We start from the raw sequence: 23,719 nt of genomic DNA, 5'->3' as shown, positions 1-23,719 counted from the left end.
ACATGGGTAGGGGTCCAAAGTCAAGACCTTCTAGGCCCAGTGGAGGTGCTAGGCTGCCTTGGGACACCATCAGCACTTCCCCATCCACAACGTCCTCAACAGTGGGGAACCATGCGCGGACCCCGGGGGTCTTCCTGTTCCACAAGCTCCCCACTCTTTTTCCTCTCCACCCCTCCAAATCTACCTAACAAATGCAGCAGGGTCTGACAGGGTATTCTAGAAAGTTAAGAGATTCCCTGGTCCAGTCTGGGGCAGGAAAAAATATGCAGTGTAGCATAGATGGTTTCACTTGTCCACTGAGACACATGCTCATACTTATTCGATGGATGTATCAGATGCTTCAAAAGTCCTGATGTGTAGTAGTAGAACAAAAGTTGCTTGTAAAAAAGAAGTTGCAAAATAATAAAAATGTCTGCAGCAGTTCAGGCTCCTGATGACAAAGCTGGTTCTGCTAAGTAGTTATTTTGACATGCACAGCAGCTTTCCCTAGAAGTCCTGTGTTCCAAGGGTTTCATTTAGACCACAGGAAATTGAAATCGAGGTTTAAAATGCTCTCTGCTGACAAAATGTGGTATATCCATCAATGGACTTCTACTCAGTAATGAAAGGAACAAATTACCAAAACCTATTATATGTCATGGACCAACCTCAAAAACATTAGCTAAGTATAAAAGCCAGACAGGAGAGCATGTATTGCATAATTCCATTGATTTGAAATGTCCAAGAAAGGCAAGTTGACAGAGACAGAAATGGTCTGATTTACCTCAAGAGGTAGGGATTCAAGCTCTCTAGAGTACATGTGATACACACATGAGAAAAAATAAGGAAAAGAAAAGAAATTTAAATATAATGAAAACAATACTTCTCCCTGATTATAAAGAAAATCGCATTCTTTTTGTAATAATTTGGAAGACAAAATTTTAAGAAAAGTATTTAATTTTGCCACACAAAACATTCTGGTTTGTTGCTTTTTGTACTTTTTTGTGCATATAAACATTTTAAAAAGTAGAATCATAACATATAGTCTTTTGTCGCTATGTTTTGGGCATATTTCTATGGCAGTAAATATACCCTTGTCATCATCATTTTTAAAAGCTTGATGTATATTAAGTTAATCATTGCCACCCCTGAAGTAAATTTTCTTTTATATATATATTTTAATGAATTCAAGCAAGCATTTTTCAGCTGAATTCATAGAAGTAGAATTTCTGAAGGAAAATAACATAAAACAGTTTTAAGATTTTTAGTAGAAATTTTCAAATTATACTGCAAAAAAGATTGGTTCAGTTTACACTCCCACCAACAGGGGCGGAGCTCCAGTGTCCGCCTTCCATTTGTCCTCTTTGCTGGTATTTAAGCAGAAAATCTCATTGTTTTCATTACATTTGTTTGGTTTCTAGTGCTTTGGAACCTTTTTTTTATTTTTCTTTTTTTATTTTTTGAGGTAGAGTCTTGCTCTATTGCCCAGGCTGGAGTGCAGCAGTGTGATCTCGGCTCACTGCAACCTCTGTCTCCTGGGTTCAAGCGATTCTCCTGCCTCAGCTTCCTGAGTAGCTGGGATTACAGGTGCCCACCACTGTGCCTGGCTAATTTTTGTATTTTTAGTAGAGACAGGGTTTCACCATGTTGGTCAGGTTGGTCTCAAACTCCTCACCTCAGATGATCCACCAGCTTTGGCCTCCTAAAGTGCTAGAATTAAAGGCGTGAGCCACCGCACCCGGCCTTGAATCTTTTCTATATGCTTATTGTTCATTTTCATTCTTGTGGGAAGTGCCTGTTTCTCCATTGCCTATTTTCTGGCCAACCTCCAAAGTCACATTTCACTTAATTTTTATCCTGCTGATTGAAAGCAATTAAATTAGTGATTTTAATGTAAATAGGAGCAGGACAGACTGTAATTATCTAGGTCTTCCTCTGTCACCAAGGCTGGAGTGCAGTGGCATGATCATAGCTACTGCAGCCTTGTACTCCTGAGCTGAAGCAATTTTCCTACCTCAGCCTCCCAAGTAGTTGGGACTACAGGTGTGTACTACCATGCCAAGCTAATTTTAAAAAATTTTATAGAGATGTGAATTTGCTATGCTGCCCAGGCTGGTCTTCAACACTTGACTTCAAGTAATCCTCCCACCTTTGCTTGTCAAAGTGCTGGAATTACAGGCGTGAACTACTGCTCCCGGCCTTGAGCTCTTTTTGTTTGCTAGTGGCATTCTTGGTATCTTTTCATATTTGAGGCTTTGGTGCTACTGCTGAAGTATTACTTTTACCATCCAGGGTTTACAGGTCTTTTGTTTTAATATTGAACAGATGGAAGTGTTTAGTTCTGCATCTTTACAGGTATACAAAATGTACCTAGGAGGACTCTGCTTTATATCCATTGAAACTGAGAAGTAATACAGGAAGATTTTGCCTGCCTAGAGGCTGTGAAAGAATGGAGTATTCTGGTTTAATTCTATTAACTTGGAAGTACGAAGGTGAAAAAAATTCAACACTTATATTCCCTGTTGAATACAATTTGAAAATATAGCCATTGAGTCCACTTTTCTTCTCTAGTAAGTTTGGACATTCCAATCTACTTGGTGTTTTATTATAGAACTGCTAGTGTGCCTGTGACTTACATTGTGAAGATATGTTTTTAAAACTTGAGAGGCAAGAGGGTGTAAATGGTGGTGTATGAGATCAGGCTGGATGAGAACTGACATTGTAAATATACTTTTTAGACTGAATCTCTGATTGCCACTTGTTTTCTTATTTAACTCATAAAAATAGAACACATTGGATGGAGGGTGGGAGCAGGAGGGAGATTTATGTCTTTTAATTGCATGTCATTGTTTCATATCAAGACCCAACATATGGTATCCCTGGCTTTGGACCTTCAGAAGGAAACACGTTTTTCTACCTGTTGTATGCCAGAGGTTCTTGAACACCCAGAGGGATTCCTGCAGCACAGATGGCTGAGCCTTACTCCAGAGTTACTGATTCACCAGTTCCAGGGTGGGGCCTGAGAATTTGCACTTATAAAAAGTTCTCAGGTTCTGCTGGTGCTGCTAGTCCAGAGACTACATTATTGAGAACCCTCTTGTCTACTAACTGTAAATGGTAGAACTCTAGAAAAAAGCTTAGTTTGGTGTGGGATAAGAAGCTCAGAGATCATGGAGGGAATCATGAAAGATTCAACCCTTGATCCCAGCATAGTGTGGAATTCAGGTAGCAATACACAGTGACATAACACAAGTCTTGATTTTCACGATTGCAAGTCATAGCCAAGTATCAAGTGAGAAAATCAGTTTCATTTGCAAGGCTTAGAGAGGCCAGGTGATTCTAGAAAAAGAGGCCTTGTATTTGCTTTAAACTGGTAAAGAGCTTTGAGTGCTTATTAAATCTAAAGTTTTGTGTTTCTCTTTATTTTAGTTTTTTATTTTATTTTATTTTATTATTTTGAGATGGAGTCTCGCTCTGTTGCCCAGGCTGGAGTGCAGTTGCTCGATGTTGGAGCTCACTGCAACTTCTGCCTCCTGGATTCAAGTGATTCTCCTGTCTCAGCCTCCTGAGTAGCTGGGATTACAGGTACGCGCCACCACACCTGGATATTTTTGTATTTTTAGTAGAGATGGGGTTTCATCATGTTGCCCAGGCTAGTCTTGAACTCCTGAACTAAGGTGAACCACTGCTCCTGACCCAAAAACTTTGTGTTTTTAAAGATATTAGGCATGTTTCTTGCTTTAAAAAAAATCTTAATAATGTAGGAGAATAAGAGAAATGTTTTTCCAAAAGAGAGAATTGCTTGTGATGATTTTACCTTATTGGAAGGTTGGATAATATAGAATGCTTCATTAATCATCAGACATACTATGAATTTTACATTTTTATAGAATTTGTGTCTCAATAGAGATAATACATGTAATTCCTGTACTCCATCTGAAGATGAATAATGTAGGCCAAAATCATAGACCATGCATAGAAGCTGGATAATGAAGACAGCTCTGGAGGAACACGTAGACACACACACACTGACACACAAATATACAAAATATAAACATGTATCTTTTTAAAGTTTAAAAAAAAAAAGCTGGCCCATCCCCTCTCCTGGAGTAAGCAGGCCCCGCCCCTCACCCCAAGTGGGCGGGGACAGCAGTTGCATGGGCAGCTTCCTTTGTGATGCCACAGGTTCCTCTGGACACACTGCTGCCTGGCCACGCCTCCTTTCCCTTTCATCTTTCTCACTGACCAATGGGCTTGGAGCATTAAGGCCACACCCCTTTTCTGTGTTCTATTGGGTCCCTGGTTACGCCTCCTCTGGCTCAGTCACACAGCTGACTGTTAGGTGACTGGACGTGTTCCCTGATGTGGCCCCAACCCTGCCTCCCTCCCCACCCCGCGATGTTAGAAGAAACTCGAGAGAGCAAATTGGCAGCAGCCAAGAAAAAGGTAAAAAGCACCAGGTCGTGGCCCCCCAATCCAGCCAGAGATCCCCTCCAATGACAAGACCACTGCCAGAGTCCATACCACTCCTGAGGCACACCGGGCTGGGGCCCCCAACCCTGGCACCTCTGGGCTCCCCCCACCAAAGTCCTGGCAGTCAGTCCCACTCCTTAAGCAAGCAGCCCAGCCCCTGCCCTCACCAATCACCCCAGGGTGACTTTGGGTGGGCGACCTCTGGGGCTCCCCACTGCATACTCAACCCTCACATCCTGCCACCCCAAGCCCAACCTCCCTGGATTCTTTGGGCTCACCTCTCCAAGGATGTGGGTTCCCCTGCCCCAGGCCCCCCATTGCCATTCATCCCTGGGTGACTTTGAACTGGTGATTCCTGGGGTTCCCTGCTGCAGACTCTACTCTCCCCTCCTGCTGACCCAAGCCCGATCTCCCTGCGCTCTTTGGGCTGGCATCTCCAAGGACCTGGGTCCCAGGCCAATATCCTGCTCCACCATCATGGATCAGCATGACTCAGCCACCACACTAATGTGGTTCCCCCCACCCCCAGGAGGAGTGGAATGTAGTGATGTCACAATCCCCCTATGAACTGTCATTACTGCTGCAAGACCAGCCTTTTATCTTACAACCCAGTCCCCTAACCATTCTCACCCAATTTCTGGTTCCTCTGGTCACAGCACAAGTTTCCAGCTGGAATGGGAATGAAGAGTATGGGACCTAAGAGGCAGAGGTTTCAGGCTGCCTTACTCCCGTCACATAGACATTGACAGTGTGAAAAGCCTACCCTTTGCCTATGAGCTCAAAATGTTGACAGTATCTCTGGGTGGCAATGGGAGAATGGGTTGGGTTTGGTTTTCTCCCATGTTTCTACTCAACAGAGAGACTTTAACTTTTTTCCTGAGTTCTCCACCTCACATTCTAATTCTCCATGGTTCTGGGACCAGACTGCACTTCAGTCAGTGGTCTCTGAAGTGACATTTGCTCATCTTCTGTGGAATAGATCTTGGAAAACTGAACTTGACAGCTTGAGTCTTCCTCATATCATCTCAACTTCGGTACTTTGAGTGCCACAGGATAAATGTGAGAGATCTTTCTGAAGCATCAGTTTCCCTTGATTCTCTTGAGAGAGGAAGAATCCTTAATGTACTTAGGGATGACAGTCACATAGGTTCCTAAGAGCACACCAGACTTTTCTTTGAAATGAGACTTGGGTTGTCCTCTTTCTGATAAATTCCCAGATTTAACAAAAAAGTTGCCTTGTGGCATGAGGACACATTGATATAAAAGTTTGAGAGATACTGGTGCACTTATTCACACTAGCAGACATGTGAGGATGTATGACTCTAAACCACACAGTGTGCAGTTCTGGACTACTTAATGTTTACTTTTCTACCTCTGCCTCTGGTTCTGGTCCCCGGCAGCTGCTGATTTGTGGAAAACCCCAGAGCTTGGAGTCAGAAAACTGAGTTTAAGTTCCATTATTGCCCCCGCCCCCTTGTTTTTTAGCCATAATATCAATCCCTCTCAGTCACTAAGTGATTGTGACAACACCTTGTACAGTTGTTGGTGGCATTAAATCAGATGGTGCATAAGATTTTTTTGCAAAAACTGTAAAGGAGGATGTGGCTGTAGGGGCTGGTAGTCCTCATGAGTGTTACTGCTCTTCTTTCCCACAGCTAAAAGAATATCAGCAGAGGAACAACCCTGGTGTTCCGGCAGGAGGGAAGACAAAAAAGAAAAATACTGGCCGTAGCCCTGAGACAACCACTTCTGGTGGTTGCCACTCACCTCGGAATGTGAGTCTTGGTTGGTCAGCTTCCTGGGGACAGGGGACCCAAGGGGCAGTAGAGGGTAATTGTTGAATTTGTTGGGTACTGGTTAAGAATTCTGGGTTTGAATCCTGCCTCTCCAACTGCTAGGGATCTGACTTACGGCAAGTTGTTTGAGCTCTTTGGGCCTCTCTTTTCACATCTGTAAAGTAGGGGTAATATTGTTTGACTTCCGTTTTTGAAGATTAAATGAGATTCCTTGTTGTTGTTTTTATGTTAATCCCTAGTACTTGGCCACTGTAAACACTCAGGACACCTAGGAAATGGTCATTGCTGCTTGATTTTCCTCATCCCCAGTCTCAAGGGGATCCTGGGCCAATGAGTTCAGACACTTGCCATCAGGCTGTCCCTTTAGGAGTCACTGAAAGGGCCCCAATGTGTGGTGAGGAAAGCCCCAGGCACTAGGAGTAAGGGAAGATCTAACTTGCCACCAGCTTGCTGGGTGACCACAGAAAAATCACTTCTTCCCCTGGGCCTCAGTTTCTTCCTCTGTAAGATGATACTGGACAAGATCAGTGTCTTTCAAACTTGCTTTTTAGCTAGAGCCCCCTTAGTTCAAGTGAACCCTTACTCAGCAGTCTGGTTTTTTTAATGGAGGTGGAGGTCTGGAGCATTACCAGATTCATGGCCCATGCCCTGGGTCTGAGGAGAGGGGTCCAGTCAGTGTATTAAGAGCTGCATTGGTCAGGTGACTCTACTCTGTGACTACATCGCTCAGGGGACTTTTCCATCTATTTGTTCCTGCCCCTGGCAAGGCCGCAGGTGGCCATTTGGAAGAATGGCACAGGCCATGGTTTCAATCTCCTCTGCTCTTCTTCAGCATTTCATTTTCCTGAACCCACATCTTCCTCCTACCCTGACTTTCTTGCTTCTCTCTAAGCTACTTCTGTCTTTCTCCCTCTGCCCTTGTTTTTCCCTTTTCACCTCATGTAGATTCAGGACATTCTGAAGGTGCTGGTGTCCAACCTTCACCATTCCAGTGGGGTAGCGCTCCCCCATTGAACAAGTGGAAGGTGAGGCAGTGCCAGGACCCCTCTCTGGCTTGCTGTCTGCAGCTGTGCATGCCCCTGAGGCTTCTCTGGTTTGGGGGATACTTTGCCTCTGGCTTATTTTTATTTTGCCGGCATTATCCTTCAGCCTGTTTATGTCTGCTGCTTCTCCTGCTTGATTGATTGGGTTTTTTCCTTCCCTGCATCTTTTATCATCTTGGAAATGGTGAGACATACTTTAAGTTTAAAAGTAGTTTGGGAATAATGTACAGAACAGGCATGTGGGATTTGGGGCTTTTTTTTTTTTTTCTTTCCTTTTCTTCTTTTTCTTCTTTTTTTGAGACAGTCTCACTCTGTCACCCAGACTGGAGTACGGTGGTACAATCTTGGCTCACTACAACCTCTGCCTCCGGGGTTCAAGTGATTCTCTTGCCTTAGCCTCCTGAGTAGCTGGGATTACAGGCATCTGCCACCATGCCAGGCTAATCTTTGTATTTTTAGTAGAGATGGAGTTTCACCATGTAGGCCAGGCTGGTCTCGAACTCCTGACCTCAAGTGATCCAACCGCCTCCGCCCCCAATGTGCTGGGATTACATGTGTGAGTCACTGTGTCCAGCCCCTTGCTGGTTTTTTTTTTTTTTTTTTTTTTTTACTTTCTCGATATCCATAACTGTAAGCCGTGTAATTTTTTTTTTTTTTTTTTTTTAATTTCTATTACCTCTGGATCATCTGCTACCCTGAAGGGTCTGGAGGTAAAAGGCCCTGGGCCGAGTTGCAGTGACCCTGCAGGCCATCCTCCAAGCTCCTCTCACGGCAGGGGCTGGGTGTCCCTATGTCAACTGAGACAGTCTACACACACCCCAGCCCTAATGATTGTTCTCTCTATTTCTCCCCGCAATCGTCCTTCAACTCCTCCTCTCTGCATGCGCCTCAGAGCCGGTACCACGAACTGGAAGTAGCCCTGGACTCAAGCTCCACAACAATCAATCGACTAAATGAAAACATAGAATCATTGGTAAGAGTCCAGTGGGGTCCCTATTCCACGCTGTCAATCCTAGATTTTAGTTTCCCCTTGGGGCTCTGAAGAAAGGTCTGAGGGCCCCTAGTCCAAAGGGCAGATGGGGAGCTGAAGCACCCAGGCCTCACCTAGGGGGACCCCAGAGCAAGGAGCATGCAGCATGGCTCTTCTGTCACTGTCCTCTTTGCTGACTCTCTGCTTCAGACATCCCTGCTCCGGTCCTTGCCACACATGCCCTTGGGTTGTCGCCTCTCAGGAAAGTGAGGGTTGTCAGGGGCCCCCTATTTCTGCCCTGACTCAGTCCCTAAGTTGCTCTTTGAGTCTGGACAAGCCACCTCTCCTCCTTGGGCTCATGTTTCCAGAGGAGGTAGAGTGTATCAAAGATCCCTTTAAACTGACAGTCCGAGATTGAAATGCCCTTAGAATGGAAATCTCAGGGCCAAGGGCTCCTGTCTGTCCTTTTCTATCCTGTATATCTGCTGTGAAGACCCGTACCTGGCCTGTATGTGCTCAGTAAATGTTTGTCAAATGAACACATCTTTCTAAATCACAAGCTGGCAGAAGGGTGGGCCTTTCTCAGACTCCGTCTCTAGAGGTTTATGTTACTGTCCTTTTGAGACAATCCAGATTCAGACTTTGAGTTCTGTGGCTGTGGGCAAAAACCAACAAAGACCCAAATCCTCTCTCTTTGGGAGCTTGAGGAGAGTTGACCAGTTCGTGTTGCCATTGGGTCTGAGAACTTTGCCTTTAAAATCCATTCCTGGTCCCTGCCTACATCTTCCTGGCTTGGGCAATAGAGTTGAGGGGGCCCCCCTCAGTCACCTGAATTTGACTCTCCCCACAGAAACAACAGAAGAAACAAGTGGAACATCAGCTGGAAGAAGTAACGTGATTTCTTTGTTTGCACACAACATGACTGCTGGGTTTGGGGGGCACTCAGATGTAGAGGCGCCAGTCTCGTCTCACCCACTCCCAGCCTGGGGAAGAAGGCTCACCCCTCAGATTCCACCCCATACTCACAGGGTCCCTGATAACCTGGTCCCATGGGTGTGCCTGTCCTGGGGCATTGGTGGCATGCCGGGGGCATGTCTCTTGCTGTGCCATTTCTGCCTCCCCCGGATAAGAGCTCTGTCTTCCTCTTCCTACAGGAAAAGAAAGCAAACAATGAAATACACAAAGCACAAACGGAACAGTTAGAGGTGAGTGGAGGGTGGGGAGTTTTCTCCTGTCCTCTGGAGAATAGTTCTTTCCTTCTCTTTCAACACTTGCTTGGCTTTTCTCCCAAACATTCAATTCCAGACAATCAACATCCTCACATTGGAAAAGGCAGACTTGAAGACCACCCTTTACCATACTAAACGTGCCGCCAGACACTTCGAAGGTGGGAATCTGGGCACCCTGTCATCCTTCACCCTGGCACTTTGACACTGGCACTTTGGGGGGACTCCTTTGGGCCCCATCTCAACCTCTCTCGTTACAGAAGAGTCCAAGGATCTGGCCGGCCGCCTGCAATCCTCCTTACAGCATATTCAAGAATTGGAGCGGGCTCTCTCTGCTGTGTGTACACAGCAGCAGGAAGAGGACAGGGTGAGTCCAACCAGCGGCCCCTCCCCTGGCAGCCTGGCTTCCCAGATGGAGGAGTGAGCCTAAAGGTCCCTTCTGCAGGATGCAGTGTCCTGCCCAGAAGGCAGCATGCTCATTTCTCGTTGCTTTTGTGTGTGGTTGTTAGAGGCAGCCTGGGGCTGAGTCAGCTGCTGTGGGTGAGTTGGGGGGGCTGTGGGGAGCGAACACTGGATGCAGAACTCGGTGGCCAAGTACCTGCCCTGCCCTTACCTGGCTGTGTCCTTGGCCAAGACCCAGGTGGGATATCGGGTACTTGAACTGTGAAGGTACAGAAGAGGACCTTTAGTGTGTCACCATTTCTGTAGAGAGAGGAGAGGGGTGTGTGTCTGTGTGTGTGTGTGTGTGTGTGTCTGTGTCTGTGTGTGTGTATGTACTATGATAATATACATAAAACATGTCTATAAGTGTAAGCATTCATAAAAAAAACTCAGGAGAGAGTAACAGGGTGGCTGGGAGACACTTCCCTTCTGTACCTTCTGAGTTTTGAACTACGCGAATGTATCATCCTTTCAAAAAGTGAACAAAAGATCAATTTCCCCCTTTATATCTGTGCCCCCACCCATAGCAAGAAAAAATGGGCTTAGAGAATCAGATACACCTGAGTGTTCAAATCTCAGCTCTGTCTCAGTGATCTTAGGCAAGCACTTAATCTCAAACACTCCATGATTTTCATCTACGCAATAGAGGTTATCCTAGGAACTGTCTCATATGATGGTTGTGAGGATTAAATGGGATTGTTAGCATGGTACCTGGTGAAGCACTCCATAAAGTTTCCGACAGTGCTAGTAATAACATTAATAACAATTGCATTATTATCTGATCTCTCTGGGCCTCCGTTAGCCAGCTGTAAATTCAATCTCTTTCCCTGTCCATTCCAACTTTATTGAGTTCTTTTAAAAACCAGACCACGGGCTTGGAAATGCCTTGATCTTTTCTGACCGAGTTGTATATTGAGCCTAGCCCTAGCCCTTTTAAGGGGCACTGCCCGGGTTCCCCACATCAAAACTTCTCACTCTTCACCATCCAGTCCTCGAGCCGCAGTGAAGCAGTCCTCCAGCGGCAGTTACGGCAGACCAGAAAGGAGCGGGCGCTGCTGAATGCACACGTGACACAGGTGAGGCTTTGCAGAGGGAGGGATGTGGAAGGAAGATGACTCCAGGTGGCCAGGAGCAGGTGAGGACCAGTGACAGCCCTTCCTAACTTCTGTGCCCATTCCTGCAGGTGACAGAGTCATTGAAACAAGTCCAGTTGGAAAGAGACGAATACGCTCAACATATAAAAGGAGAGAGAGCCCGGTGGCAGGAGAGGATGCGGAAAATGTCGGTGGAGGTGAGACCTGACCCTTCAGCCCCCACCTTAGATGTGTCACTGGGTCTTTCTGGGCATCTGTAAAATGGGACTAGTACAGCCAGAGGTGGTCATGGGTCTGGGCTTTGTGGAGGTGGGGGCAGAGAGGAAGATGGTAGCCTGTCCAGCCACCAGCCCCCTCTCCAGGGCCCCTTCCCCCTGTGCTTTGGGCAGGCTCGCACATTGAAGGAGGAGAAGATGCGTGACATACATCAGATACAGGAGCTGGAGAGGACCTTGTCCGAACTCAAACACCAGATAGGTAAGATGGGGCTGGTGTGACCTGGGAGCAGGACTGGCATCAGAGGGCTGTGGGGTGGCTTAGGATGCCCCAGGGAGGTGGGTGAATGGAAGGGCTTTGAGGCAGAGGGAAAGAGGTCTGTGCCAGGAGTCAGCAAGTCTTGTCATCTCCATGAGCCTCAGAGTCCCCATCAGCAAAGAGGGAATAGTGCCCGTTGTCAGCCACCCACGGTGCTCTCTATCTGACATGGCTGGGAAATTGGCTTCCATGGGGTGCGAGGAATCATCAGCAGTGAGGCCAAGTTTGGGAAGCCTGAGAGGAGCTGTGCATCAAGAGAGGGCTTGGTTTTTTTTGGTGGGGGAGGGGTGGGAGCGGGAATCCAGAGGCCCTCATTGTCTGCTTCCTTTCTCAGCTGAGCCCCCACCCCCAGCACCCCCAGCAGGGCCTTCTGAGGTGGAGCAGCTACAAGATGAGGCCAAACACCTGAGGAAGGAGGTGGAGAGTTTGGGGGGAAAACTCCAATCCCAGGTGGAAAACAACCAGGCCTTGAGTCTCCTGAGCAAGCAGCAAAAGGAGAGGCTCCAGGAGCAGGAGGAGAGGAGGCTTCAGGAGCAGGAGAGTCTGTGTGAGCAAAAGGAGAGGCTTCAGGAGCAGGGTGAGAGGCTGCGAAAGCAGGAGGAGAGACTGCGAATGGAGGAGGAGAGGCTGCAAAAGCAGGAGAAGAGGCTGTGGGATCAGGAGGAGAGGCTGTGGGAGAAGGAGAAGAGGCTGCGAAAGCAGGAAGAGAGGCTCGCACTCTCCCAGAACCAAAAGCTCGACAAGCACCTGGCCGAGCCACAGTGTGGCTTCGAGGATCTGGTGGGTTGCCCCACCTGGGGAGGCTGCCCTCATCCCTAGCCCTCCAGGCCTTTGTTTCCCCACCTGTAAAATGGGGCAGTGTAGCCCTCACATGAGATGGTACTTCGAAAGGCACCTGTGAGCCAGAGCTCATCAGGCCCTGCTCTGATGGCTGTGGGGGAGAGGGGATGATTTTTCTAACCTGCCTCCACCCTTCCCGGTGACCTGGGAGACAGACACCAAGTTCAGGGTTCTCCAGCTGCAGTGGATGGCCACTGATTGCTTCTCTCTGTCCAGAACAATGAGAACAAGAGCACACTGCAGTTGGAGCAGCGAGTAAAGGAGCTGCAGGAGAAGCCGAGTGAGGTGAAGGAGACAGTAACCTCTGCCCCATCCAAAATGGGCTGGGAGGCGGGCACCAGCCTCTGGGGAGGAGAGGTGCCAGGCCAAAGGCAGCTCTAGCTGGAGGGAAGGTGACCTCAGCACCCTCCAGGAAAGCTCTATACCTGTTTCTTGCTTCCTGCCCTCTGATTTTAGAGGTGGGTAGCTCTGGGTTCCTTCCAGGTCTGGACATCATCATTCCAGCTAGAGGCATGGAACCCCCCAATCATAGGGGAAGAGACGGGTATAAGAGGTTCCTTATGCCCGGGGTGGTAGCTCACACCTGTAATCCCAGCACTTTGGGAGGCTGAGGCAGGAGAAACACTTGAGGTCAGGAGTTTGAGAACAGCCTGGCCAACATGGTGAAACCTCACCTCTACTAAAATTACAACAACAAAAAATTAGCCAGGCATGGTGGCACATGCCTGTAATCCCAACTACTCAGGAGGCTGAGGCATGAGAATCATTTGAGCGCGGCAGGTGGAAGTTGCAGTGAGCTGAAACTGCACCACTGCACTCCAGCCTCTGCCACAGATGGCACTGTCTCAGAACAAAACAAAACAAAAAACCCTCCTTAGATTCAAACTGGATTCCGGCCTTGGTTTCTCTGGTCACCATTCAACTACTTTTCAACTCTAAGTCTCTGTTTCTTTAACTTCAAAAGGAAGTTAGCATTTTCCTTGCAGAGGTGCTGAGAATTAAATGAGAGAATACATGGAAAGCATTAGGCTTGTAGCACACTTAGCAGATGGTGGTTGGCTCCCTCTGCTTTTCTACCAGTTTGTGGCCTAAAGTTTAAATGGTGGGAAGAAGGACCCAAATAAATGATATTTGAGGCTGGGGAAGGAGGCATGGAGTTCCAGGCAAGGGAGGAAGCTTCTCAGGCCTGGAGCAAGGGGTCAGGGGCCCAGGCAGGTGACAGAGCCCCACAGTGCCCTCGCTACCGTATTAATGGGCCCAGAATCTTGAAGCCAGCCACCATGTGCCCTCATGCCCAGGGCCTTGCTGCAGCTGGAGCTGAAGAGCCAAGAGTCTCAGAGTCTGCAGCAGCAGTGAGACTAGTACCTGGGTCACCCGCAGCAGTACGTGGCCACCTATCAGCAGCTGACCTCTGAGAAGGAGGCGCTGCACAGGCAGTTACTGCTGCAGACCCAGCTCATGGACCAACTGCAGCAGCAGGAAACTCGGGGCAAAGCAGTGACTGAGATGGCCTGCTAAACCTGCAGGAGACCCAGGAGCTGGAGTTGCTGGGGACAGGGCCTCAAGGGGGATGACCTGGCATCCTCCTGGCTTCTCACTCATTTTCCATTCCCTTAGGAGCACCTAGAAGCTGCCAGCCAGCAGAATCAACAGCTAGAGGCCCAGATGAGCCTCATGGCTCTCCCTGGAGAAGGTACAGGAGACCACTCAGGGGAAGAGGAGACAGCCCCAGGAGGAAGGGGGGACTGTCAGCAGCACAGGATTGAAGGGTTGGAAGAAACCTTTAGAAGAGCTGGTCATTATGCCAACCAGGTGTCTGCACTAAGCTCGGCATGAATATTGTGACCTACTGGGAGCAGGGGGCCGCTGGGTTGCCTAAGGATGAATGAACTGGCCCAGATCAGAAAGGGAGCAGTTCAGAACTCCCACACCGACCGGTAGTGGGACTGCCTGGGCAATATAGCAAGATCTTGGTTCTTAAAAGGAAAAATAAAGAACAGCAGCTCCTTCCCCTCTGGGGAGGGACTGGCTCAGGGTTACACAGTGAGGGTGGGGAGAGGTGGGCCCACAGTACCTCCCTAGTTGGGTTGTCTGAGGACCCCTCTGGCCACCTCCCCACAGGAGTTGAAGGAAGACATCTGGACAGTGAGGAGGAGGAGGCACCTCGGCTCATGCCAAGCATCCCAGAGGACCTGGAGAGTCAGGAGGCCACGGTGAGTCTGACTGTCCCTGCCCCGCTTTGCCACCTTCCTCTGTGGCCCCTCCCAGACCCCCTTATGCTCTTGGTTTCCCCACCTTCTGATTTCTCTGGACCCTCACCCCTTCCAGGAGCCAGTGGTCAGACACCATTTCACCTGTGACCAACAGGTGCACTCTCTGAGACCCCAAGGGAAGGGGCTGTGCTCCACCTCCCTGCCCCATTTGTTCTGTGTATGCCCCTACAAGAATACTCAGCTCTTGCCTTCATGTGGCATTTTTTCAACTCCACTGGAGCCACTGCCCAGCAGGAGCAGGCACGGTTATGTGGGCAGCAGAAGGTGCAAAGGCTGTGTTGCCCGTACCTGGCTCACCTAGTGGCCTCGGTCTGGAAGGAGCCAGAGGCTGAGGCCCAAGACCCAGGGACTGGGGGTGAGTTTGTGTGTGGGGACACCTACCGGGCCCTGCAGGGGGCCATGGAGAAGCTGAAGGTGAGCGAGTCCTGGCATGGGCCAAGAAAAGTGGGGGCGGGGAAGGTCAGGTCACTCCTGAGATGTGACCCCATTATTTTGGCTCCAGAGCAGCTTTGTGGACCTCCCGAAGGAGAAGGCGGACAGGAAGGAGCAGGTGGAAAAACTAGAGCTTGGATTCATCCAGCTCTCTGGAGCAAGAGAGGGCATGAGTGAGCAGGAGGCCAGGGCAGGGCATGGGGAGCTGCGGGGCCATTGGAGGGGCCCCAGCATCTGAGCCCTGTCCTCTTGCAGGAGAGTACATCACCATATATGAGAGCCATGGGGCAGTGCCAAACACACGGCACCAGGAAGACATCATCAGGCTGGCCCAGAAGGAGGAGGAGATGAAGGTAGAGGGCATGCAATATCTCTATGGGGGTGGGGTGGGCATTGGCACTGGTGCCAGCTCAGTCGTGGCACCTGAGCACCCCTCCCTGCAGGTGAAGCTGCTGGAGCTGCAGGAGCTGGTGTTACCGCTCATGGGCAATGACGAGGGGCATGACAAATTCCTCCCCACTGCACAGAACCCTGCTGAGGAGCCCGCTCCAGGGGCCCCAGCCCCCCAGGAGCTTGGGGCTGCGGAGGAGCAGGGTGGTGAGTAGAGCCCTCAGGCAGGGTGGGCAGGCAGGAGCAGGGGAGGCTCGCACTGTGCTCAGACCCCCGCCTCCCTCTCTCCGAAGATCTTTGTGAGGTGAGCCTGGCCGACAGCGTGGAGCCTGCAGTGGGAGAGGCCAGGGAGGGTTCTCCCCGTGGCAACCCCACCGCAGAGAAGATCGTGCAGCTGCTTCCCGTAATGCAGGACACCCAGGAGCACTCAGGCTTGGCCAGCAAACCCTGCGTCCCATTCTTTTACCGGGCAGCTAAGAACAGGGAGATAAACATCATCATCATCTGAGAGCTGGTCAAGAAATTGAAAAAAAAACAACAAAAAAAGTTATGGGGTTAATCCCCTGCACAACTCATTTACTTCATTTGAATGTTACAGCCCCTCGTGTTTATTTGTGTTTCTAATTTACAGTTTAAATTTATTTATAAAAAGTTAAGGGAGAAGGATCTTTCTCTGATATTCACTCTGGCATCCTTTTGCATTTTTGTTTTTACTTTGATAATTGTAGGTCTTCAGCGTGCATATCGAGTTTGCCCTCAGGTGGTGGGAGTTCAAACACACAAAGACCCACTATTTGCACAAAACTATTCTTGCTGATTTGGAATAGGCTGCCATACTTTTTTTTAATGTTATTGCAGCATGTATATTCATTACAGAATTCAGATAAAATTCGCTTGTGTTCTGTTATTATGTATGATTGAATCCTAATCACAGTGAGCTCTTCATTAGCTCAATATGTGGTTTGCCCTCAAGTGCGCACTGTTTCTTACTTTGTAATATGCCCCTGTGAGTACTGACATTTAGAGTTGTTTAGAGACCGAGAACTGGAAACAGCCTTTCCCCTATTTTCTGTGTATTGGGGATGGGAGTGATAACATTTTGGGGAGCTTTTTAAATCTCACAAAAGAGGAAAGTGGCCTGCTCTGGCAGGTGTGTGCAGGATAGAGTGTGTGTCATTTGTTCTGGTGCCAGGAATGAGCGCGGTACTATGGTAGTTCCCTTAGGATTTGTACGTGCTCTGGGTTCATGAAGATATTGCAGCATGAGCTGCAGCAGTTGGACTCTTTCTCAATGACCTAAAAGGGATTATTTCTGAGGAATGAAAGGCTCCCATCATTGACTGTGGATGTGGAAAATCTTTTCTAGCTTAGAGCCTTCATATCCACAATACATTTTAAAGTCAGAGTTCATGTTACCTGTTTTAATCACATGACAACATGTCCCAGTACACAAAAGGGCACTGCTTGGCATTCTTCTTAATGTATTTAGTGAAGATCATCAGAAATCCTTTCAGAGTTTAAATGTCCCTGGAACAGGAATACAGGCTCTAGTCAAGAACGAATTTGAGTGAAGGAAAGCTGTGTGACACCTGGCATTCCTCTATGTTCATGGAGCTTCTTTGAGGCTAGAAGATTGATTTTACCATCTAGACCTCTCTGGCTAATACCTATTCTTCAACCACATTGGTTAATCTGACACAGGAATTTGCTTCTTTTCTTTGAATGGAAAACACTTTAAAAATAATAACAACCATTATTATAAACCAATATATGTGAGAGTATTAGTTGAAACAAAAAGAAGTTTTAGTAGACAGTATTATACTACATTTGAAAATCAAGGGGAAGTTTATGCAACTTAAAATGTTTACAAACTGCAGTGCAGTCTACTGTTTGTGAAGGTCAAAGTATTATGAGGAAAAGCGTCTATAAATCACAGAGTTATGTTTCCTCACAAAGTTCTTTACAAAGAGTGAAATATGTTTTTATACCTCTCGGTTTCAGTTAGAGGCATAATTTGTGCCATATTTATGTTAATGTGTCTGTACATGATGAATGAATTCTTTCAGTCGTACATTGCCTAAATCATAACTTTATGATGCTTGGGAAAGAATCAACAGCTACAACTTCATGAAGTTCTAATGTCTGTGTTCCAAAATACGGCACTTTATTAGGATGTAGGGAGAGATGTATGTGCGTTCCCTGGGGTGGGCCTTTCTAGTTACTAGACCATCTCCATTTTTAGCATTTGGCATCCTCATGATACTTTTATACATATGACATTAATAGGAGAGCAATAATATGATTTTACAGATGGAATAATAGATTTGCCTGCATTCACTGAAAGGGTGCAAATATTTAGTCCTTGTGACTTCAACTGACTCTTCCAAATTGTCTATTTTGGAGCGTTGGGCTAGAAATCATACCACTGTTAATTAGCCCCCTTGTTTGGTCTCACAGTTTTTCTTTATAATTCTGAAACTGGGTTTACCTAATACATTGATAAATTATTTCAAAGGTATTTTTATAGTTCAAGTCACTTCACTTTTACCCTGATAAATATAAATGACTACGAATGACCTTCAGATAGTGTTTAGCATCTGTAACCAATCTGACAATAATGTGTTCATCAGGTACCTATGGATGAAGTCACACACTGGCATGTTTAAACTGAATGTCAGTCTGGAAAAGAAATGTACTGTATTAACTGAAATACCACTCTTTGTGTAGGTATTTTGTAATTTTTTTAAAAAAAGCTAAAAAGAATAGAAATTGTATGATAATAACTTAAGTTTTTCTTCAAAGTGCATACAGTCTTTTGCGATACCTCATTCAGCCAAGTATTTGTTCTCTTCCTCATTCAGTATAAGGCAGCTTTCAGTTTGCTGAGAAGGCAACATTAGAAGGTTAGAGTTTATCAGAAACATAGAACTTTAAAGTGTGAGTTCAACTGAATAAATTTGAATTTCTGTAGGAAGTAAAGAAAATACCTATTTAAAGATTGCAATATATAATCATTTTTAAAGTATTTGATTAAACCTGATAGGTTTTCCAGAAATAAAAAAAAAAAAAAATCAGTTCCAAAACCAAAGCTGATATTTAGAAAATGTGAATATGTAGATCAGCTGTGGAAAAGTTGTGGAAAAAAAGTTGTGGAAAAAAAGTAGAATCAAGTTTTGTGAAAAGTTAAAAGATTATGAAAAAGAAGTTATGGGATTAAAAAATAAGTCATGGGATAAAAATAAAAATAAATAAAAGCAGACCCCTGTCAGCATAAGCCTGGAGAAGTGGGACTGGAGTCTCTGCCCCCACCATGTCCCTACCACCCCTTCCCAGTCACCCCTTTACCATTAGGGTAGCAAGACAAGACCTCTGTCTAATGGGGGGAGACAGACCCTTTGCCACCTTGACCAGGGCTGAGTCCTTAAATTTCTGGATGATGATGATTGTTACTGAAGAACCAGAGGCTGGTGGAGCTCGTTTGTTTGGAGGAGGCCTGATGGCCTTCCTACTCTCACCAAAGCAACTTTTACCTCACAGGGCTCCCATCTTCTTATTCAGAGAGGCAGCTGAGGTGGGACAGTGGGGCCAACTGGAGAGCAGGCGAGGGCACGCGCTGCTGGGGTGGCCCCCCTTCCCCAGTGTACATATAGTATCTGTGTAACATTTTGTATATTCCAGGGGGTAGGGCCACCCCCTGTATCGTACCTAGTGGAGGTTGGGGCTGGCATATGGGGAGGAGGTTCTAATCATTATTTGCGGTTAGGAAACTTATTGATAGCATAGGACTGAGGAAGGAGATGGGGATGAGGTTGTGGCTACCTGCTGATGCAACTGTTTATTTTGCTTTTCAGTTTAGAATAAATAGATTTATCCATACTGCTCAGCCTGGTGTGTTCTTGTTTCCCTCACTGGGTCCTGGAGTTTGTGCCACTGAACGAGGAGCCCCCGAGTATCTGAGAATGTCCTGCTGGGCTGTTGGGGACCTTCCAGGCCTGTTACCTGTATGCTGCCTGGTGACCCTGGCGGATTTCATGGGGACTGCCATGGCACCTATAGGGCACAGTCCAGCCATGACAGCCAATAGGCTCAGAAGCCTCATCTAGCGGTGGCCGGGAAGACAGGCACCAGCACCCAAGGGCACCGACTTCCATCCACCCCAGGCTTCTTCCGTTCCGTGCCCCTGCTGCCTCCCTTGCCTGTCTGCACCTGGTGGCCTGTTCTGTCTGTCCCTCCAGTGCACCTGGTGACCTGTTCCGTCTGTCCCTCCAGAGTGCCTGCCACCCCACAGACTCCTCCAGGCTGAGTTCATGGCTCTGCTCTCTAGTGGCCAGAGCCGGCTTCACCTAAGCTCCAGGGGCTTTCCAGGAAAAGTGTCCCTTGGAAAGGGTGTGGCCTTTACACTGCTCCCAACAGCACCCTAGAAATGGCTTGGCCTCGTCCCTCCCCTGAGCTCCACAGAGAACACAGCCAGCAGAGGACACATTCTCCGTCATCCAGAAATGGGTTTGATTCTCAGCCGAGGGACAGCAGGACTGGTAGAGACTGTCAGTCCACACAGCTGCCTGCACCGTGCCCCCATGCTTGTTGGGGGGTGGGAGGGATGGTGGGGGCTGGTTGTCCACAGGCCGGGCATGACAGGGAGGCTCACTGGAGGTGACGCAGTTTGGAGGGGCAATGTCAGGGGAGAGCTTTCTCTTGTTGGGCCACAAGACTCCACAAGGACAGCACGGTGACTGATTCCCAGTGCTAGAGGTGAGGCGGTCAGCCATGTGTAGGGGTGTGTGTGTGTGTGTGTGCGCGCGCGCGCGCGTGTATATATATATGAGTATTTATAGATATTTATAGAACAGGGCAGGGCGTGCCACAGAAGGGGCACAAGTTTTCAGCAACGGTCACACCTGGATGTGTCAGCTCAGCACTACAACAGACTAAGTCACAGATGAAGGGGGCTGGCTTTGGGGTTGGGGAGCCACTGTCAGGTCACAGGGCACTCACCCAGGCAGGCTTGGAAAGGGAGGCCTCTGAGAAGAGGAGGATCTGTTTAAAGGTCGAAGTGGGGCTGGGGCTCTCAGGTCCGGATGAACTTGCCTGACCTGATCAGTTGGCAGTTGGAGAGAAGTAGAGAGAAAATAAGAGAGAGAAAAGTGAGTAGAGAGCTGGTGAGGCAAGCCAGAGCAGGGGCAGGCGTGCTGCAGCAGCTGTGGGAGGGCCACGGTGGGGAGGGAGCAGGTGCAGGTGTGGCAAGGTTCCTGGAAAAGAGGGACTGGAAGGGAAAGGGAGGAAGAAGGGAGGAACTGGAGCTTCACAGGTAGTGCGTGGGGACTGTGGTGGCCCTCCCCAGCCCACACACACTGGCCTCTCCCACAGCACCCAGGCACTGCACCCACAGTTCAGACCAATACTCAGCCCCCTTGGGCTTCCCTCTTCTCTGGTCACCCTGCCTTCCAAACCACTGGCCCAGGGCCACCTCTTACCTTGGGGTGCCTCACCCAACAGCCACCAGGCCTGATAGAGAAGGAACACTGCTTGACCCATGTTGGTGAAGCCCAAAGGGATGGATGACTGGAGTGAGCGTCAGAGCCCCCTCTGGGTGGTCAGAAAGCCCAGGACCCTCTGAAGGGACCCTGGGGGAGGAAGGGAGTGTTGGCAGCCAGATGCCACTGGCCATAGACTTATAAGTCTAAGAGGGGAGCTTCAGCTGGTTGCGGGGTCCACAGGTCGCATAGGTGAGGCTGGGCCTTTCCTGCTGGGAAAAGCGCAAGAGGGATTGTCCGTGGGAGGGGAGGTGGGTGGGCTTGCTAGGCAGAGCTCAGCTGGACCAGCAGGCACTGTGGTCCCCTTGGCTGAACAGCACAGGCAACCCCTAGGAGCAACAGGCCAAGGTGCATGAGCCCACTGGCCTGTGGTAGTGCCTCAGTGGGGGCCAGAGACCCTGCCTTCAGTCACACACTAGCAGCTACCCTGGTACCTGGGAGGAAGGGATGGGGCCTGTGTGTTCCTGCCTGGCCTGTGAGGTGTGTTGTGGGATGACCATGTGTATGGGACTCTCAAGATTTTATCCTAGATCGCCACTGGATTGCTGACAGACAGAGGAGGTGGGACCCTGACTATCACTCCTGCTGTGCAGTGGATTCGGCTCTTGGCACTCCCAGGCTGGGAGCTGGATACCCTGCCCTGGCAGCATGGCTCAGACTACATGACAGGTACAGCGTGCAGGATGACATTCCTAGGCTTCTGGAAGCCTCAGAGTCCAGCCCCACACACAACCCCTCCAAGTTCCCAGCACCTACACCGTAAACCACAAGCTCTCTGCCCTCTCTGACAGCTCCAGAGAGCACCCATGTCTGCCAGCTTGGGCATGGAGCCTGTTCCAAGAGCCCACAGGCTCAGTCATGGAGGCTGGGAGGCTTTGGGGCTGTGGGGGCCAGCCCTGGTACCTGCGTCAGGCTGGGACGCTCTGCACCTGCAGCCAGGAGTTGTCCACAGGCCCCCGTGGGCGTACTGACGGTGGTCATGCTGATGGTCGTGTTGATGTCTCCGATGATGCCAGGTGCCTCCTTCAGCACAAAGTGTGTGCACAGCATCTCATTGCACCGCTGTGCCTACTGTGCCAACTCCTCCATCAGCATGCTCTGGTCCCCACAAGAGTACAGGTTGGCCAGCAACTCCAAGAAGATGAACTCCTTGGTCTGAGAGTGGGCAAAGAGGGAAGAAGGTTGGGACCTGATGCTTGTGCCCCACTGGCCACCCCACCAGGCCCTACTGGGGCTGTGTGCTGGACTTGGAGCCCTGAGTATGGCTTTTCAGACACGGCTTCTACACCACTTAGACTCAAAGACCTGCCTCCCCACCGCCCTTTTCTCACTCAGATAGGGAAAGAGGTCCAGAGGAAAAGTCACCTGTACAAGGTCACAGATCTGGGAGGGGACCCAGGACCCATCATGCCACCAGGACACCTGTCTACTCAGTTTTTAATTTTTGGAGACAGGATCTCACTCTGTTGCCAGGCTGGAGTACAGTGGGTGAGATCACTGCTCACTGCAGCCTCAACCTCCTGGGCTCAAAGTGATCCTCCAACGTTAGCCTATTGAGTAGCTAGGACTACAGGCACATGCCACCACCAGGCCCAGCTATTTTTTAAATTTTTTGCAGACACCAGGTCTCACTATGTTGCCCAAGGCTGTTCTCAAACTCCTGGGCTCAAGAAATCCTTCTGCCTTGGCCTCCCAAAGTGCTGGGATTACAGGCATGGGCCACCGTGCCCAGTCCCATTATAGTTCTATGGGACAGCTCTGGTCTGGACCATGCCCCTCTCTCTAGACCTGGTCTCATAGGGCTGGTTGGCATCTCCCCTAGGCCAACATGGCCACCTGCGTTCCCAGTGCCACAGGAGCCTCTGACCCCATGAGGCAGTGCATGTACATTGTTGATCATGAGGCGCATGGTGGTTTTGGGCATGAGATCAACCATGAGGTCCCACACAGTCTTGTTGACAATGGCCACGTAGGAGTCCACCAGGCTCTGGGTGGTCTCCATTTGCTGCTCCAGCTGTGGCTCCATGGAGTGCATGAAACTGTCGGAGCCATTCTCCTTGGCCTTGTTGGCCTGTCATGGAAAACACAAGGTCGTCAGGGTGGCCAGGCCATGCAGTCAGGCTCCAGGCACCCCCAGGATCTCAGCCCCTCGAAGGGTACCTGGAACATTGAGGCACAGGGAGAAGCAACTGGCCAGGACACACACCCAGCTCCCCACACGCTGTAGAAGGTTTCAGGTCTCTGCCTCTCAGGACCCCAGACTCCCCTGATTCAGCCTCATCTTCATTCTGACTCGAGTACCCAGAATTTGCCTCCATTTCCCAATCCAGAAATTGGAAAAGAACATCTCCAGGTCCCTTGCTTGAAGACCTGGCCAGAGCTGGTACCAGGCTGCAGACACCTGGCAGGAGGCAAGAGAAGGGCATACTCACTTTCCCCTTGTCCTGGGAGGCCCACACACCAACATTGCCACCACCGCTGCCACCTGGGAGCACAGCCAAAGTAGACACTCACAGGAAAAGGTGAAGGGTTGAGTGAACCTGGGACACTGCACCCCAACTTTAATGTGTTGATGAATTCAATTTGCTAATATTTTGTGGAAGATTTTTGCATCAATATTCATCAGTGATATTGGCCTGTAGTTCCCTGTTTTGGATGTATCTTTGGTTTTGGTATCAGAGTAATACTAGCTTT

General features: G+C 48.9%; 1 protein-coding gene across 1 annotated transcript; it reads left to right on the top strand.

Moving 5' to 3' along the window:
• The first annotated feature begins 4,341 nt into the window (after positions 1–4,341).
• On the top strand, positions 4,342–16,294 carry GOLGA6A (golgin A6 family member A). Its single transcript, XM_073011955.1, has 18 exons — positions 4,342–4,425; positions 6,108–6,227; positions 8,184–8,264; positions 9,112–9,150; positions 9,416–9,466; positions 9,567–9,648; positions 9,748–9,854; positions 10,918–11,004; positions 11,112–11,219; positions 11,412–11,499; positions 11,891–12,336; positions 12,613–12,681; positions 14,014–14,089; positions 14,518–14,609; positions 15,172–15,274; positions 15,357–15,454; positions 15,545–15,698; positions 15,785–16,294. Exons 1-18 carry the CDS (start codon positions 4,342–4,344, stop codon positions 15,997–15,999), a joined length of 2,100 nt encoding a protein of 699 aa, XP_072868056.1. The 3' UTR covers positions 16,000–16,294.
• Positions 16,295–23,719: the final 7,425 nt, after the last annotated feature.

Source organism: Chlorocebus sabaeus, chromosome 26 (assembly GCF_047675955.1).
Source record: "Chlorocebus sabaeus isolate Y175 chromosome 26, mChlSab1.0.hap1, whole genome shotgun sequence".
Taxonomy (NCBI): Eukaryota; Metazoa; Chordata; class Mammalia; order Primates; family Cercopithecidae; genus Chlorocebus; species Chlorocebus sabaeus.
Note: the sequence above shows the minus strand (reverse complement) of the source record. Positions and strands in the feature narration are given on the sequence as shown.

Bases quoted from the DNA above. Each gene is read 5' to 3' on its own strand.
- GOLGA6A (XM_073011955.1), top strand. From the start codon at position 4,342: ATGTGGCCCCAACCCTGCCTCCCTCCCCACCCCGCGATGTTAGAAGAA. The intron at 4,426-6,107 runs GTAAAAAGCACC...TCTTTCCCACAG, and splicing joins TGGCAGCAGCCAAGAAAAAG to CTAAAAGAATATCAGCAGAG. The intron at 9,855-10,917 runs GTGAGTCCAACC...TTCACCATCCAG, and splicing joins AGCAGCAGGAAGAGGACAGG to TCCTCGAGCCGCAGTGAAGC.